General features: G+C 39.7%; 1 protein-coding gene across 1 annotated transcript in view; it reads left to right on the forward strand.

Moving 5' to 3' along the window:
• The window catches only part of LOC135200834 (transmembrane GTPase Marf-like), a 79,801-nt gene that overhangs the window by 16,638 nt on the left and 45,565 nt on the right, over positions 1–17,598 (forward strand). Inside the window, 2 exon segments of the mRNA XM_064229523.1 lie at positions 8,426–8,536; positions 16,999–17,298. Of these exon segments, the coding sequence (XP_064085593.1) occupies positions 8,426–8,536; positions 16,999–17,298 (411 nt within the window).

The following is a 17,598-nucleotide window of genomic DNA, read 5'->3' on the forward strand; positions in this document are numbered from 1 at the left end:
ATTGTTGTCTGAACAGTCTCACATTGCTTTTTGGGCTTATGACAGACATTCTTCCTGTTTCCTGCATCTCAAGATTCTATTCTCTAAAAATTCCTGAATGCCCATGTCCCTTTTAATTATTTTGGTGGTTCCATACTTTTTCCAACAAAACTTTTCTTCCCAACTTTTGAACTCTGTGGGGGACTTACATTTGCCCCAGAGTTTGCATCTGAGAATCTCTTAGTAAGACTTGTTCTTGAATTCCCTTTTTTTGTACATGAACTTTCCTGTCAGATATATACTTAGCTTTACGTCTCTGACGTCACAACAGAATTCAAACTCGCGGCACACGACAGGTAGGTCAGGTGATCTACCTTACCCGCCGCTGGGTGGCGGCTGTAGAACCAATCTCCCTTTCCAGCTAGAATTTTTCTGTCGCCGGTGACGACTACACCTGTGGTTGTTACCTCCTGACAGCTTTATTCGATTCTCGTTGCCTTGGATTTATTTGGACTGACTTTCGGTGAAGTACCTGATCTTGTTGGCTTGGCATACGCACTTGTGGATTGTTTTTTGGATATTGATTTGGATTTTTCTGTGATTTCAAGATGTCTGATGTAGAGGTTAAGAAATCTTCTATGTTTAGGGTGTGCTCTATGGATGAATGCAAGGTGAGGCTACCGAAAGCTACGGTAGATCCTCACACAGTTTGCTTGAAATGTAGAGGGAAAGAATGTTCTTTTGTTAACCCGTGTAATGAGTGTGAGAAGTTGGATGAGGGTGAATGGAAGGCTCTTTCTTCCTACTTGAGGAAGTTGGAGAAAGACAGGGTGAGAAAAGCTTCTTCTAGAAGTTCTAGTAAGTCTCGTATTAGCGAGGTAGAAGTAGACAATCCTGTTGTAGCATTAGAACCTTCTCCAGTTTTCAGGCTCCTGCGCCCTGCATCGAACCTAAAGATACGACTTCGGAAGTGGCAACCATGAGAGCCACGATCCTTAGCATGGAGAAGAAGATTCGTTCGTTGGCAAGGTAGAGTAGTGAAGGTGAATTGTGCAGTGAACCCCAGTGCAGTGGAGGGTGCGTCTGATCGGCTCCTTAATGCTTGCCAGGCCTAGACCTCTTCCAGACTCCCAGTCCCAGTGGAGGAGGAAAGTCAACAGCCGCAGGAAGGTTTAGGGAGAACTCCCACCGATCAGGCGTCCCCTCGGTAGATCCTGATGTTCGTACCCAGGCTGCCCTTGTTCGCGCGAAGAAGGAGGTATTGCGCCAATGCTTCTCTTCTTCTTCCTCACCTTCGCCTAGAAGAGGATGGAGCGCCTCGGATTCATCGCGACCGCTGAAGAGAGCCTGGAAGGCTCCTTGCGCCTTTCCTTCCAGCCCGGAATGTTTTCCAGAAGAGCCGGAAGTGGATATCAAGAAACCCAGGAGGGAGCAGGAGTTCTCGCCTCAGAGTAGGCTTCGATCCTCTTCACCTGTGGAGGATTTTGCAAGATCTCCAGCTAGGATTCTTGCGGGGCTGCAAGCTCAGATTTCGGCGCTGGCAGGCTCCTTGGCTGGAGGTACGCGTCGTAAGAAGGACGTCTCTCTCCCAGTCAAGAAGTCTAGGATTCCTTCGCCTGCGTTCCTTCTCAGTTCGGAGGCGGCTCTCTCTCCTGTAACAGCGGATGGAAGGAGGCGCTCTTCCCTCGCAGACGCTTGTCGTCTTCCAGGCGACAATCGCCCAAGAACTTTCTCCTGCGACTTCATTTCTCCAGTAGAAAGGAATCTAGCGCCTAGTAGGCGTTCGTCTGAAGAATAAGCGTACAGCTTCGTCTTCTCGCTCCTTTCCGAAGATCCTTCAATCTCCGGATAAGAGAGCCTCCTCTTTCATGGATTCTTCAAGAGACAGGATCTCTCCGTATGTTAGGCGCCTAGAGCCTGGTAGGCGCTACTCCCCAAGTAGACGCTCTCCCGCTTCCAAGCGCGGTGCGGAAGATAGGCGCTTTTCTCCTGATAGGCGCGGCTCTCCTATAGCCGCTCTGTTCAGGACAGGCGTAAAGAGCCTGAAAGATATGTCTCGGCTGAGAGACTACCTTTTGCAGAGACCCATAAGTCTCGATCTAAAAAAAAAAAAAAAAAAGTTTGTGGAGCATGGTAGACGCCGGTCTCCGAGTAGGCATTCTTTCTACAGGGATTCGCTCTCCTGTAAGTAGGCGCCAAGAGCCTAGTAGGCGTTCTCCTTTTTGTAGGCGCAGTTCGCCAGGCAGCCGCTCTCCTTTGGACAGGCGCATGGATCCTGTTAGGCGCCTTGAGCATAGTAGGCTCTCCTCTCCTAGCAGGCGCTCCCCTTTGGACTCCCGGGAATCTAGGAGTAGACTTAAGGATCAAAGAGGACGCACTCATCAGAGTAGGAAGGACGCTTTTCCGAGAGGAGCTCTCCCGAAGCTTTGGCTTCCCCTGATAGGCGCCAGACGGCTGCCAGACACTCCCTAGATAGACGCACTTCTTTAGAGAAGTCCAACTGCTCTCGTAAAGAAGCCGAGGGTTCTTCAGTGGATGAAGTGGAACCTTCAGAAGAGGATTTAGTTAAGGATTCTTCAGTATCGTCCTATAAGATCCTTACAGATCTCTTCTTCAAGAGTTTGGAGACTCCCTTACTCCCGTCGCTCCTCCGTCTCCTCTCTCGTTATTCTCGACTTCTAAGAAGACGAAGGTTTCCTCTTGTGTGAGGATGAAGCCAACCATCTCAATGAAAAAGGCTTTGAGAGGTTTTGGTGATTGGCTGCTTTCCAAGGAGGAGAAAGGGAAGACTGTTTTTTTCTTTCCACCTTCCAAGCTTACGGCAGACTAGGTTTTTGGTATGAGTCTGGAGAACCCCTAGGCCTGGGTCTTCCGTCATTTGCAGACGCTGGACTTCTCTTCACTGGTGGATGCAGCACGACGCTCGGCTCTCTTGTCTGCTAAGACTACCATGGGCTATGAACGAGCTCGACCACCTGTTGAAGGGAATGTTTAGAGTCTTGGAAGTCTTCAACTTCCTTGACTGGTCTTTGGGGGGGGTCTTGGCTAAAAAGACTCAGAACCCGGATTTCTATTTCGCCAGAAGATCTCAACAGTGTTCTAACGTGCATTGATAAGGCAGTTAGAGATGGATCGAGCGAATGTAGCCCCTTCCACTGTTTGGAGCAGGGGTTTGTTCTTAAGAAGAGATCAGTCCTTCTGCTCTTTTCTTACAAAGTCCGTCTCGCATGCTCAAAGAGCCTCGCTTCTGTATTCGCAGCTCTCAGCCTCTTCTCTTCCCGAAGAAGATAATCCAGGAACATCTCAGGATCTATCTCTGCGAAGGCGACTCAAGACATGCTCGCTCAGTCGGCACCGGAAACCTAAGACCGCCTTCCAGACGAAGACTAAGAAGGAGACTCCAGCTGTTACAGGAGCCCTTTCGAGGGGGCCCTCCTTCTAGAGCCTCTACCTCTAGAGGTAATAGACCATTCAAGAGAGGTAGATCCTTCTCACGCTCTTCCAGAGCTAAGAAGTAGGGAAGTAGTCCTCCAGACATCAGTAGGTGCCAGGCTTCTAAAGATTCTCGGAAGCCTGGGCAAAGAGAGGAGCGGACAACTGGCCCTCTCGATTATCCGGAAAGGATACCTGATTCTCTTTACGGAAAGACCACCGTTGACGACGACTCCGAGGGAGTTGGTGGCCAGGTACAGGGATCCCATCATGAGCCTCGCTCTAACACAGGCAGTGGAACAAATGTTCGAGAAAGAGGCTTTTAGAGCTAGTGAGTGACCCATGCTCAGCGGCTACAACCGCCTATTTCTAGTTCCAAAAGCTTCAGGAGGATGGAGACCGGTTTCTGGATGTAAGCGCCCTGAATTTCTTTGTAGAAAAGAGGAAGTTCGCCATGGAGACGACATCCTCAATGTTGGCGGCTCTTCGTCCAGGGGATTGGATGGTGTCCCTAGATCTTCAGGACGCTTACTTCCATGTGCCTATCCATCCTTCTTCAAGGAAATACCTCAGGTTCATGATGGGAGGAAGGATATTCCAGTTCAGGGCTTGTGTTTCGGCCTTTCAACAGCCCCTCAGGTCTTCACAGGACTAATGAAAATGTAGCAAGATGGCTACACTTGGAGGGAGTCAGGGTGTCCCTTTACTTGGACGACTGGCTAATCAGAGCCAAGTCACAGAAAAGAGTTTGGAGGAGCCTACAAAAGACCCTTTTCATGGCGAGTTCTCTGGACTTTTGGTGAACTTTCAAAAGTCTCAGTTGATCCCCAGTCGAGATCGTATCTATCTGGGGATTCGGATGGTTTCTTCTCTGGATTTTCGGGCTTTTCCGTCTCCAGAAAGGATAGCCCGAGGGTCAGAGAAAGTCAAAAGCCTTCCTAGAGAAAGACGTATGCACAGCGAGGGAGTGGATGAGTTTGTTGGGGGACACTCTCCTCGTTGGAGCAATTCCTTTCTTTATAGGAAGGAAATTGCACCTCAGACCTCTCCAGTTCTTTCTACATCGAAACTGGAGGTGTCGTTCGCAAAACCTAGAGTTCTCCTTTGAGATCTCAAGAGAAATCAAGAAGGACCTCTCTTGGTGGGCCAACCCTCTCAGGTTTGCAGAAGGGATGTCCCTTCACATTCCGAACCCCAACCAAGTGTTGTATTCCGACGCGTCGGAAACAGGTTTGGGAGCAACGCTCGGCTCAAGAGAAGTGTCAGGCACCTGGAAGAAAAAGAACAGGTGACCTGGCACATCAACAAGAAAGAGCTGATGGCTGTTTGGCTAGCTTTGAAAGCATTCGAGCCCTACGTCCTAGCTTCGGCAGTACAGATCAACTCGGACAACACCACGGCCCTGGCATACATCAGGAAGCAGGGGGGGACTCACTCTTTCTCCCTGTACGAGACAGCAAAAAGAACTTCTGCTGTGGGCAGAGGAAAGGAAGATTTGTCTCCTTACCAGGTCGTACAGGAGAAAAGACGTCAGAGCAGACCTCCTAAGCAGGAAAGATCAAGTCCTGCCTGCAGAGTGGACTCTTCACGAGGATGTTTGCCAGGACCTGTGGAATCTTTGGGGCAGGCCTCATATAGACCTCTTTCGCCACAGCCAAGAATGCGAGGATAGCCAACTACTGCTCTCCGATATCGGACCCGAGGGCAGTGTCTATAGATGCTTTTCTCCTAGATTGGAAGGGCCTAGACATGTATGCTTTTCCTCCATTCAAGATACTGGGAGAGAGACTCAAGAAATTTGCAGAATCAGAGGCAGCAAGGATGACGCTGGTAGCCCCGTTCTGGCCCGCACAAGTATGGTTCACAGAGGTACTGAATGGTTAGTAGATCTTCCGAGAAACTTACCACAGAGGATCGATCTGCTCAGACAACCCCACTTCGACAGGTATCACAAAAACTCCCTGCTCTAGATCTGACTGGCTACAGACTGCAACGAGTTGCAACGGCTATCGCAGCAGCAAGAAGGCCTTCTACCTTAGAGTCAACCAATCGAAGTGGGACGTCTTTCGACGGTGGTGTAGGAACCATCACTTTTCCTCTTCCAGTACCTCTGTAACCCAAATAGCAGACTTCTTACTTTTCCTTAGGGAGAAAAGTGGACTGGCGGTATCAACCATTAAAGGTTATCGTAGCATGCTGTCTGCAGTGTTTAGGCACAGAAACTTAAACATTTCAGAAGACAAGGACCTTCATGATCTATTAAGATCTTTTGAAACATCCAAAAAGGTTTCGCCAGAGATTCCGAGTTGGAATCTGGATGTAGTGCTACGATTCCTGAGGTCCCCTAAGTTCGAACCGCCTCAGTCTGCCTCTTTTAGAGACCTCACGAGGAAGACACTTTTTCTCATGGCATTGGCTTCCACAAAGAGGGTTAGTGAACTCCATGCATTAGAAGGAAATGTGGGATTCAGAGGAGATGCAGCTATCTGTGCATTCCTACCTTCGTTCTTGGCTAAGAACGAGAACCCCTCAAATCCTTGGCCTAGGAGCTTTGAAGTCCAAGGCTTGGTCTGCATTAGTAGGCGAGGAAGCAGAGAGGTCACTTTGCCCAGTACGAAGTTTAAAGTTTTATCTGCAGAGAAAGAAAGAAAAAAAACTTAAGGGCAATGATGTCAACCTTTGGTGCTCTGTAAGAGATCCAAGGAGGACTCTTTCGAAGAATGCGCTTTCTTTCTTTATCAGAAGCCTGGTGAAAGAAGCACATGCGATATGTGATGAAAGTCAATTCAAACTTCTTAAGGTCAAAGCTCATGAGGTAAGAGCTATTGCCACGTCATTAACTTTCAACAAAAACATATCCCTGAGTAATATTATGAAGGCAACATTCTGGCGTTGCAACTCAGTCTTCGCAAACCACTATCTGAGAGACGTCAAAATTACGTATGAAAAGTGCTTCGCGTTAGGCCCGTACGTATCGGCGGATTCGGTGCTGGGGCAGGGAGCTGAGACATATCCTTTGTAGTATATATTTTCCCCTTGTTTAGGTTGTAAGTTTTTGGTTGTTTGAAAGACATGCGGATAGGCATGTCTTTCATGTCGTAGGTCTAACAATGATTAGATTGGTTAGGTGATCGGGTTATGTTTGAGCTCCTTGCAATGATAGTGTTAGGTTCTGTCATATAGTGGGCGAATCCCCTTTGACAAGATCCTGCTCGGATTCTATCAAGTAAGCGGATAACCAAATCCCTTTGATAGACCCAAAGAGTCTGTCAGCTGTAGGTCACGCCCTCGCTGAAGCTCTTCAGGCAACGCAGACTCATAGACAGTAACTACGAAGTCTTCTGCCTAAACAGGTAAGAACCAAGGTTGTATTTTACATCCTACAACAAGTGTTGTTATCCCCTTTTTCTATATTTATATTGCTGTCTCTTTCCCTCCACCAAGGGTGTCAATCAGCTAAGTATATATCTGACAGGAAAGTTCATGTACAAAAATGTTATTGTTAGTATACAATAAGGTTTTGTACATACTTACCTGGCAGATATATACGATTGAGGCCCGCCCAGCCTCCCCTCCCTCCCCTCAGGAGACAGGTGGAAGAGAAAAATTCTGGCTGGAAAGGGAGATTGGTTCTTACAGCCGCCACCCAGCGGCGGGTAAGGTAGATCACCTGACCTACCTGTCGCGTGTGCCGCGAGTTTTGAATTCTGTCGTGACGTCAGAGACGTAAAGCTAAGTATATATCTGCCAGGTAAGTATGTACAAAACCTTATTGTATACTAACAATAACATGTTTGTTGCCTTGCCTTGTTCCTTTTTAGGAGTTTACCTCCCTAGTTGGTGAGAGATATCAAGTTGTGGCTTCAGTGGCTTGGATCTTGCCAAGCTTCCTTCCCACATTAGATTCCTCACATAGCTCACGATCAGTGCCCTACAGGTTCAAGTGCCCTTCCACTTTCTGCTCTTTTGTATTACCAGGAGCTTTGTGCTATTTTTGGAGCTAGCCTTTGAAAGTTTATTCACATGCTATTTGGTTGTGGTATATTCCTTAGATGTTTCTTTTGAGTCTTAATTGCTTTGGCAAGTCATGCACTGGAGGTTGAAGGAATCTATACTCTGTTTTTTTTCCATCTGTCCATCCGCCTGTGGTGTTTGCGCATGGTAACAATGCGTCGTGGGCTTTAAATAAATCCTATTTTTTTGAATATTAATGGTATAATTCGCATACAGTAAATACACCAAGATATCCTTTTATTTTACCTAAAACTTACACTTAGCGTAACTATTTAAAGCCCGGGACGTAGTGTTACCATGAGCGGCCACCACAGGCGGATGGACAGATGGAAAAAAACAGAGTATAGTTATTCACCCTATTCCATGTTACCATGACATCATCCCTTTTCCCTTTAGTATATACCTTGCATAGGTTTTTTTTTTTTATTGAAGTACCTGCATCGGCACCTCTGATTCTTGTTGGGCAAACTGTTTAGGATTATGTTGTCCATTTTATCCATTACTCTGGTATGGGTAGCTAACTTTATTTTCACTGTAAAGTACATTTTTATACAATCCCTTTAATTATAGTTTTCATTACCCTTATCTCCTTCCCTCACATCCAGTTAGGGTTTATTACTGAAGAATGAGAGGTGTTGGTTAGCAGACAGTTGACTGAATTGGGCTGATTATGATTAATTGGCTTATACAAAATCTTTTTTTTATTGTAAAACATGGAATTTACCGGAAAGCTGGTAATAATTTTTTATGCTACAAAGTATTCTGTTAACTTCATTTTTTGAAATGCCATTACTATAATTGGGTTTATGAATTTGTTGTATATGTGGTCATTCATGTATAGTCACTGCATGTCATTTTTTATATTTATTTTTTCTGATGGAGGAGCACTTTGACAGTGCCTTTGAGATAGTTTTGCTATTTTTCTATGAGGATTACATAATATTCATTTTTAGAGGCATATTAAAGTTATCATATAAAGCAATAATTCATTTTGTTGTAGGTGGCTTTCTTTGGAAGAACATCAAATGGAAAGAGCACAGTTATTAACGCTATGCTGGGCGATAAGATCCTGCCATCTGGTATTGGCCACACTACCAATTGCTTTCTGCAAGTAAGTATTTGTTAACTTATGATATAGAGTTATAACATCTTTTATATATATATATATATATATATATATATATATATATATATATATATATATATATATATATATATATATATATAATATATATTATATATATCTGTGTCCTGGAAAAGCAAAAGTCAAATTATTTAAAGAGTGTGCTGGTTTATAATTTAAGCTGAAATCTTCAACTTCCAGCTTCCTTTATAGCACTAGGAAGTATACGATATGTCATATATGAAAATTCATCCTTATCATTTTAGAATTTTAACTTACAGCCTTAATTAACCAAACAACAATATAGATTGAAATGGTAATAAGAGCATGCAGCAAAGACCACACTTTTATATGAGCCAAGCTACAACCCTAGTTGGAAAAAGCAAAATGCTACCCAAAGGCTTTAATAGGGAAAGTAGCCCAGTACAGAAAAGGAAATTTAGAAGTAAAATTTAAACTAGGTAGTTTAAGAGACTGTTATTGAAAAGATCTGGGTTGGGAGGATTCATTGTTGTAAACCTGCTTTGCAGTCATATCTTTTAAAGTTTTGATAGGGATTCATTTAGTTGAATCTTTATTAACAGATTGATAGGGATTCATTTAGTTGAATTTTTATTAACTTTAACGCCGACTGAACGTATTTTACGTCGACATTTTTTGTCTCTCGGTGCTGACTGGACGTATTTTACGTCGACATACAAAAGTTTTTTTTAAAAATTCGCGGAAAAATACTTATAGGCCTACCAGCCGAAAACTTTTGATCACGCGCCTTGGGGGCGGATGCTGGGAGTTCACGGATCAAGGTGTTGTTTTGTTTACAATCGTTACGCAGGCGCGCAAGCGTGAATTTCTTTCTTGCTGCACTAAAAAGTATCGGTGACATATCTCGGAAATTATTTCGTCACTTTGACATAATTTTTGTACCATTTTAAATTAGCCGTTACATGGAGTATTATAGTATATGAAAATGTGCGCATTTTTATGTAGAATACAAAAAAAATACTCATGATTGTAGCTTTTATCAGTTTTGAGATATTTTCATATAAATAACGATAAGTGCCAAAATTTCAACCTTTCGGTCAACTTTGACTCTACCAAAATGTTCGAAAAATGCAATTATAAGCTAAAACTCTTTTATTTTAGTAATATTCAATAATTTACCTTCATTTTGCAACAAATTTGAAGTCTCTACCACAATATTTCTATTTATGGTGAATGTATGAAAAAAACGTTTTCCTTACGTCCGCGCGGTAACTCTTCCGAAAAAAATCATACGTGCGATTGTGGTAATGTTTGCCATTTTATTTTATTAGCCGAATTACATAAAGTTTTATATATGGAAATGTGGCGCAATTTCATGCACAATACAACTAAAAACAACCCACCCTGGTTGTAGCTTTTATGAGTTTTGAAATATTTTCATATAAAAAATGATAAGTGACACATTTTCAACTTTCGGTCAACTTTGACTCTACCGAAATGGTCGAAAAACGCAATTGTAAGCTAAAACTCTTATCTTCTAGTAATATTCAATCATTTACCTTCATTTTGCAACAAATTGGAAGTCTCTAGCACAATATTTTGATTTATGGTGAATTTATGAAAAAAATAACATTTTCCTTACGTCCGCGTGGTAACTTCCGAAAAAATCATACGTGCGATTGTGGTAATGTTTGCACCATTTTAAATTAGCTGTTACATAAAGTTTTATATATGAAAATGTGCACAATTTCATGTAGAATACAACTAAAAATAATTGAAGGTTGTAGCTTTTCTCATTTTCGAAATACAGTGGGGCATCGCTTATTCACGGATCAGTATTCATGGATCCAGTTAATCACGGGTTTTTTCTTGGACCGTTTCTCATGTTACATCACTGGTATGAATCGCTGCATCACGGGTTTGTTGTGTTGCGTATGCGATGTTTTTCGGTAGGCTAACCCTCGGCCGTGTCCGATAACTACCAACATTCATTTAAAGACTCATATAATGATATTAACTGACAATAAAGATAATAAAACCATTCTCACCTAATATATTATTGTCCTATCTTCGAAATAAATAGCCTATTCAAGGTTTATGTACGACGTTCATTGGTAGGCTAAGCGTAGTTGCAGTGCGATAACCCCACCGTAACGTACACAAACATTCACATTATGATATTAATAGACAATAAAGGTAATAAAACCATTCTTACCATAAATATTATAGTCATATCTCATAATAAATAGCCTATTCGAAGAATAATTCCACATCATTGCACTCAACTTATCGTCGGAGTGGCCAGCCACAAAATGTAAGCATATACCTTTAAGTACGAAAATGGTTTATGTATACGGTTGCGTTCAAAGCGACATTTTTTGTTTTGATAAACTTTTAGAAATTTTAATAGTAGTGGTAGTGTAATTACAGTAGTAATACATTAAGGCTAAAATTAATTCGAACTTCATAATTATTTGGCAGTATTCGTATATAACTTCTCTGAACAATGAAGTCATACAAACGCTATTTGTCATAGATTATCGTAAGTATTGCTGTTTGTTATTGGCGACGAAGCGTAACGAAAATACATAAAAGCATTTTTTACCTTATATATTATCGTCATATCTTCATAATAAAAAGGCTATTCGTGGAGTAATTCCATATCAGTGAAATCAATTTTATCTATGCGAGGCCAGCCAGCTGACAAAATGTACGTACGTATAAGAAAATCAAATTATGGTAGCGTTCACAGCAAGATTATCTTTCGAAATTTTTATAGTACTATTCATGCTACTAGTATAATGTTTGGAATATACGTAACATTAATTTTCAATACAAAATATCATCGTTATTTTGGTAGTGAATAATAGTTTAGAATTATCATACATACACTGCATTGTTATGGGTTTGTGCCAGTGATAAACAACCAAAATAACGTTCTCCTTTAACCTGTTAAGCGTCCTCCCCCGGATGAGCTCGCTGCTAACGTACCGTCAACGCTTTTTTTGTAATCAGCGATCATAGCACTGATGATAGTTTTTCAAAGTTAATATTGATTTTTATGTTATTTGTATTCTTACTGTATTTAATTGTAAGGAAATTGTCTCTTCTCTCTCTCTCTCTCTCTCTCTCCTCTCCTCTCGTCTCTCTCTCTATCTCTCTCTCTCTCTCTCTCTCTCTCTCGAGTCATCACTCGGCAAAGAAAATTTTTTTCAATCTTCACCTCTTGGAAAGCATTCACTCCCGCTATTGGAAGAAAAGTTTGTATCATCACTGGAGGATTCAGACTAGATGCTCTCATCATCATAGGTTATCAATATCAGACTCTCATCTAGTATTTGAATGATCTCACCTGAGAAATACGCCTCCCTTTGGGACATTCATTGTGAAAGACGCGTAATCCAATTTGTCTCGATAAACGCCCGAAGCGTATTGAAAGAAAACCAACAGGGACAGGCAGTTTTTTAGCATAAGCGCCACCAGGAAAGAGTTGCCAGGCTGGAAATAAGTTTCCCCGTGTGCTGAGAGTGTACCAAATGATGTTCCTACACTTTCTATAACGAGTAAACGTATTATTACGGGTCTGACGGCTTGACAAGCACAGTCAAAGGTTTTGAACGTAATATCCCGTTGAAGGCGCTACCGAGTAGAATCGCGGTAAACGTATTATTACGTGGGTGACGCTTAACAGGTTAAGTCAACGCGTTTAGAAAAACATGACATAGAATCGACTTTGCGACTTCGTTCACTTTGATATTTTTAACTATACAATAACTATCATTTGTACTACTAAACCATCTTCACATAAGTAATTTTTTCGTAAGATATGTGTTGTTACAAAAGCTAGCTTATACATAAAAGCTTTTATAATTTAAGTCACCATATACATATGTACCCAAACTCATTGTGGGGAAATTTACTACTGTTTCCTCGGATATTGAAATACTTTAGCATCATTATTCAAACACTTTAATAATATAATGCATAAATACTAGGCTATACAATATTTTACATCGTATGCAAATATACTACATACAGTTTATATACACAATACTTTTATATACAAAGTTAACAGTTATATACACATACTTTTTATAATAAACAAAATTAATCATATGAGTAGTGGATCAGACGACAGCTGTGCACTGGACTACGTACGTACTATGTACTTGGAAGATAACAAACAAAAAAAACAAAAAAATTTTGTTGTTTGTTAGTCCGCCGGATAGATTAACATTTTTCCAGAGATTAAAGAGCTGAATTTTGTTTTGAGAGTAGTATAACTAACACCTGATTGGTTGGTTGGTAGCCATGGAGATCTGTTATCCAATGACTGCCCTCTGCTTCTGTTCTATTTATAGACATACGCCATGGATGGCACTAGGTTTGAACGTTACCATGTTCGTGATTTTCTGACTGCTGACGGCAAAAATTACTCAATAATTTTCTTTATATAATTATTCCTTCGTGAAAACAATAATATAATATCGCGGTTGACATACCTTCAAAACAAATTCAGCTTTTTAATCTCTGGAAAAAATGTTAATCTATCCCGGCGACTAACAACAACAAAATTTTTGTTCGTTTTATCTTCCAAGTAGTACGTACATAGTCCAGTGCACAGCTGTCGTCTGATCACTATTCATATTATTAACTTTGTATATAAAAGTATGTATATAACTGTTAACTTTGTATATAAAAGTATGTGTATATAACTGTATGTAGTATTTGTATACGTGTAAATATGTATAGCCTAGTATTTATGCATTATATTATTAAAGTGTTTGAATGATGCTAAAGTATTTCAATATCCGAGGAAACAGTAGTAAATTTCCCCACAAATGAGTTTGGGTGCATATGATATCTAAGATGACTTAAATTATAAAAGCCTTTTATGTATAAGCTAGCTTTTGCAACAACACATATCTTACAAAAAATTACTTATGTGAAGATGGTTTTAGTAGTACAAATGATAGTTATTGTATCGTTAAAAATATCAAAGTGAACGAAGTCGCAAAGTCGATTCTATGTCATGTTTTTTACTTTAACGTATAGTGGTATGAAAAACACCAGTGTGTCGTAGCGATGCGTCATCAATATAGTGGTATGAAAATACCACATGTGTTGTAGCGATACGTAATCACAAGTACAAATCCTTTTCCCGGACCATCCTCAGAATTTTACGACTCTTCAACTTCAAGATCGATATGGTAAAAATATATTATATAGTCATACTTATTGTTAAAATTCACAAGTTGAACTGCAAACATTATTATATTTTTGATTGTTATGTACATATATTTTTTGTGTTTTACGGAATGTTTGTTTTGAAAATAATACCTATTAGTGAACATATGGTATTAATTGTCCCACTATTTTATTATAGGTGATCTTAATTATCTCACATTCATTTAACAGTATTATATTAATATTTATTTAAATAAAACTGTAATTAATAAATAACAATAATGAAAAACATAAAGGGAAAAAATGTTTTTGCTGCAGTAGTGGTGTTTTGTTTGATTATGCATCTGACCTCACATTTCCGAAATCTGAAAAATTCCAAAAACCGAAACATCGGAATGTGTGTGACTGCACATTTTTTAAAACACGCACACAATGTCTACACATTTACTGCAAATTACAGTACGTACGTATTTATTCCTGAGAGAGAGAGAGAGAGAGAGAGAGAGAGAGAGAGAGAGAGAGAGAGAGAGAGAGAGAGAGAGAGAGAGAGAGAGAGAGAGAGAGAGAGAGAATGATTAAGGACTCCAAGGCGTGTTATTTTTACAATTATTTTATTATCTTGGGATTTTTTTTTTAATCTTGAGATTTTCTATTCAATTCTCGAGATTAATAAGAAAATTACCGTAAATTGACTAGCATCAGCACACATCTGAATGACTCGGCCATTAGCAGCTAACCACCAACCTTATGAACTTGCATGATACATGAGATACATGACAAAAACACAAAACCACTGTTTATTGGTGAAAATTAGGGGGTTGCACGATATGGGAGATTGCACGTTATTCGAGTATATACGGTATGTGATTTTTTTAGCCTTTTATGGAACAAAATCTAGCAAGAAATTGCCATTCCCAGTTGGGCAACACTGGCCTACAAAACGTTTGTTTGGTGTTGTTATGAAATGTGGTGTGCGGCGCGTTCTTTAAATTGTACCCATATAAACGAGTTTAATTATGTGCATCCAAAAGCCCTGATTCTTTTACTCTTATGGGAAAGACGCCTAAAGGTCAGATGAAGGTTTTTACGTGGAATATACTAGTATTAACGTGTTGTGACGAAGGGAAGAGATGTTTCGCTGCATACTGTTGGTAGCATTATCGTTATTATATTACTGAATTGCACTGCAAAATCGTCGCCATCTTTTATCAACATAGATTGTTGGTGAGTAGCCCATATGATTTACATATTTTGATAGTTCTCTTACCACTCATCCTCTCTTTCCTTGTAAAAAAAAAAAGAGGCCCACCATGGCGTATGTAGGCTTCTAGCTGTAATCCCTAGGCTAGTTAGGCTACATACCTATGTACAGTAGTACATATACTACATTTATTTTTTAAGGCTAATTTTGTACAATAACTTTTAAAACTGTCTTGAATTTAGTTTTAGGTGATAGTTGAAAACATATTTGTTTGGTGTTTGAACTAAAGTAGGCAGTTATAAACATTGGAATAGTGGTCTTGGGTGGGTTAACTATTAAAGTAGGCAGTTTTAAGCAATTTTTAGAGGGGGGGTATCAGGATAACACGGGTATTTACTTATCACGGGGGGGTTCTAGGCCCTATCCCCCGTGGATAACCGGGAGGGCCCCACTGTATTTGCATATATAGTAAATCACGATAAATAGAAAAAAAACCACGTTCGGTCAACTTTGACTCTACCGAAATGGTCGAAAAACGCAATTGTAAGCAAACACTCTTACAGTCTAGTAATATTCAGTCATTTATCTTCATCTTGAAACGAATTTGATGTCTCTAGCACAATATTTAGAATTATGGTGAATTTAAAAAAAAAAAATTTCCTTCCCTCCGCCGCGCAGATTCTACCCCCGCAAATCTCCGAAATGTGTACGTTCGCATTCTCGGAAATTTATTTGCTCCATTTCATATTAGGCATTTCATAGAGTTTTATATATGAAAATGTGCGCAATTTTATGTAGAATAAAACGAAAAATATTTGAATGTTGTAGCTTTTCTAATTTCTAAAATAAAAAATAATTGCATATAAAAAAAAAAAAATATAAAAAAATTCGACATTTGGTCAACTTTAACTCGTCAGATATGGTAGAAAACTGCAATTGTAAGCTAACACTCTTACAGTATAGTAATATTCATCATTTGTCTTCATTTGAAACAATTGGAAGTCTCTAGGATAATATTTAGATTTATGGTGAATTTTTGAAAAAAATATTTGTTTACGTCAGCGTGTTACGAATTCATGCATCATTTTTAAGTGATATATTTTCTCTGTGTTGCTTTTATCATTTTACAATGTGTTATACCAAAATTATTGCAATTTAGTGTACATTACAACGAAAATAAGGGGGTTAACTTGTTACCTTTAACCGTTTTGCGCATAGCACGATTGAAATACAAATATATAGTGAAATATTGTTTTCGTGCTATCATATACTGCATTATTTATGTAATGATAATGATAATTTTTTTTCATTTAATTTTTTTTCTGATGATTGCATACTAAATTTCAGGCATGACAAAAAAAGGAGGAACAAAAATGAACTCTAATCTTGAAAACTAAGCGCACTGTGATTTTTTTGAAAAAAAAAAATATTTTTTCCGACCCCCCCCCCCCCCCCCCCCCCCCCCCCCCCCACCCCCCCCCCCCCCCCCCCCCCCCCCCCCCCCCCCCCCCCCCCCCCCGGCACGGACGGAAGACGATTTTTAATATACCCCTTCGGCGTTTAAGGGTTAACAGATTGAACAGTCAGAGTTCTGTACTTAGAGATGAAATCAGTGCAAAGAGAATGACACATCTCCATAGCAATAAGCCTGCTTTCAACACAAAATTATATGCTGTATCTTAAATATATGTCATAAATAAGTAGTAATTGGCCAAGAGCTACCCTGGGAACACTAGACATGCCATCCAGAGCTTAAAAAAAAAGAAAGTCTAACAATTTGAGTTTTTTTTTATCTTTCTTGAAGCAGATGGACCCCTGCCATATGTCTGCTCAGTTTTTTTCATTGTTACATTCTTTTCTGTGGAAGCTTCTGAGTAATTTCAGTGGCCATTTAGTTTATTCTTCCTAAGAAAATGCTAACATAATGAATAATGATATCTTAGAAATGGAAAATTATTCATTATGCTTTACAAGGCAAATTTTGTTGAATTTGTAGGTCTTTGCGTAATAGTACTTATATAGATTTAATTATTTCAGTAATTTTCATGACAAAGAGTTACGTTAAGGTCTTGTTTTACAGGTTGAAGGAGTGGAAACAAGTGAACCTTACTTGACGACAGAAGGAAATTGTGAGAAACAAAACATAAAGGGTATAGGTCAGTTAGCCCATGCCCTGTGTAATAATAAATTAGGTGATTCCTCTTTAGTGCGTATTCACTGGCCAAAAACAAGATGCCCGCTTCTCAGAGATGATGTTGTTCTTGTTGATTCCCCTGGCATAGATGTCTCAGAAAGCTTAGATGAATGGATTGACAAGCATTGCCTTGATGCTGATGTATTTGTGTTAGTGGCAAATTCAGAATCAACTTTGATGAACACAGTAAGTAAAAATGTTTTGTGTTTAATTGTTATATAGTATTTGAATTTTAGGTTAAGTACTTTAATCTATTATTAATGAATATTGATTTTGGGGGCTTTATGTCCATTTTTAAATCATGATAATTTTTGTTAATGAAGTCGCAAAGTTGAAGTCGCAAAGTTGAAGTCGCAAAGTTTGTGAATTTCTTACCTATTTTTCAAGTTAATTCTTTGTTGTGAATACAATAAAAATATAAAACCAAAGAGTTTAATGCAAAGATGGCTGAGCTGCTGTGACCACAGTATTATTGTCACGATGGGG

This window comes from Macrobrachium nipponense, chromosome 27 (genome assembly GCF_015104395.2).
Source record: "Macrobrachium nipponense isolate FS-2020 chromosome 27, ASM1510439v2, whole genome shotgun sequence".
NCBI classification, from domain to species: domain Eukaryota; kingdom Metazoa; phylum Arthropoda; class Malacostraca; order Decapoda; family Palaemonidae; genus Macrobrachium; species Macrobrachium nipponense.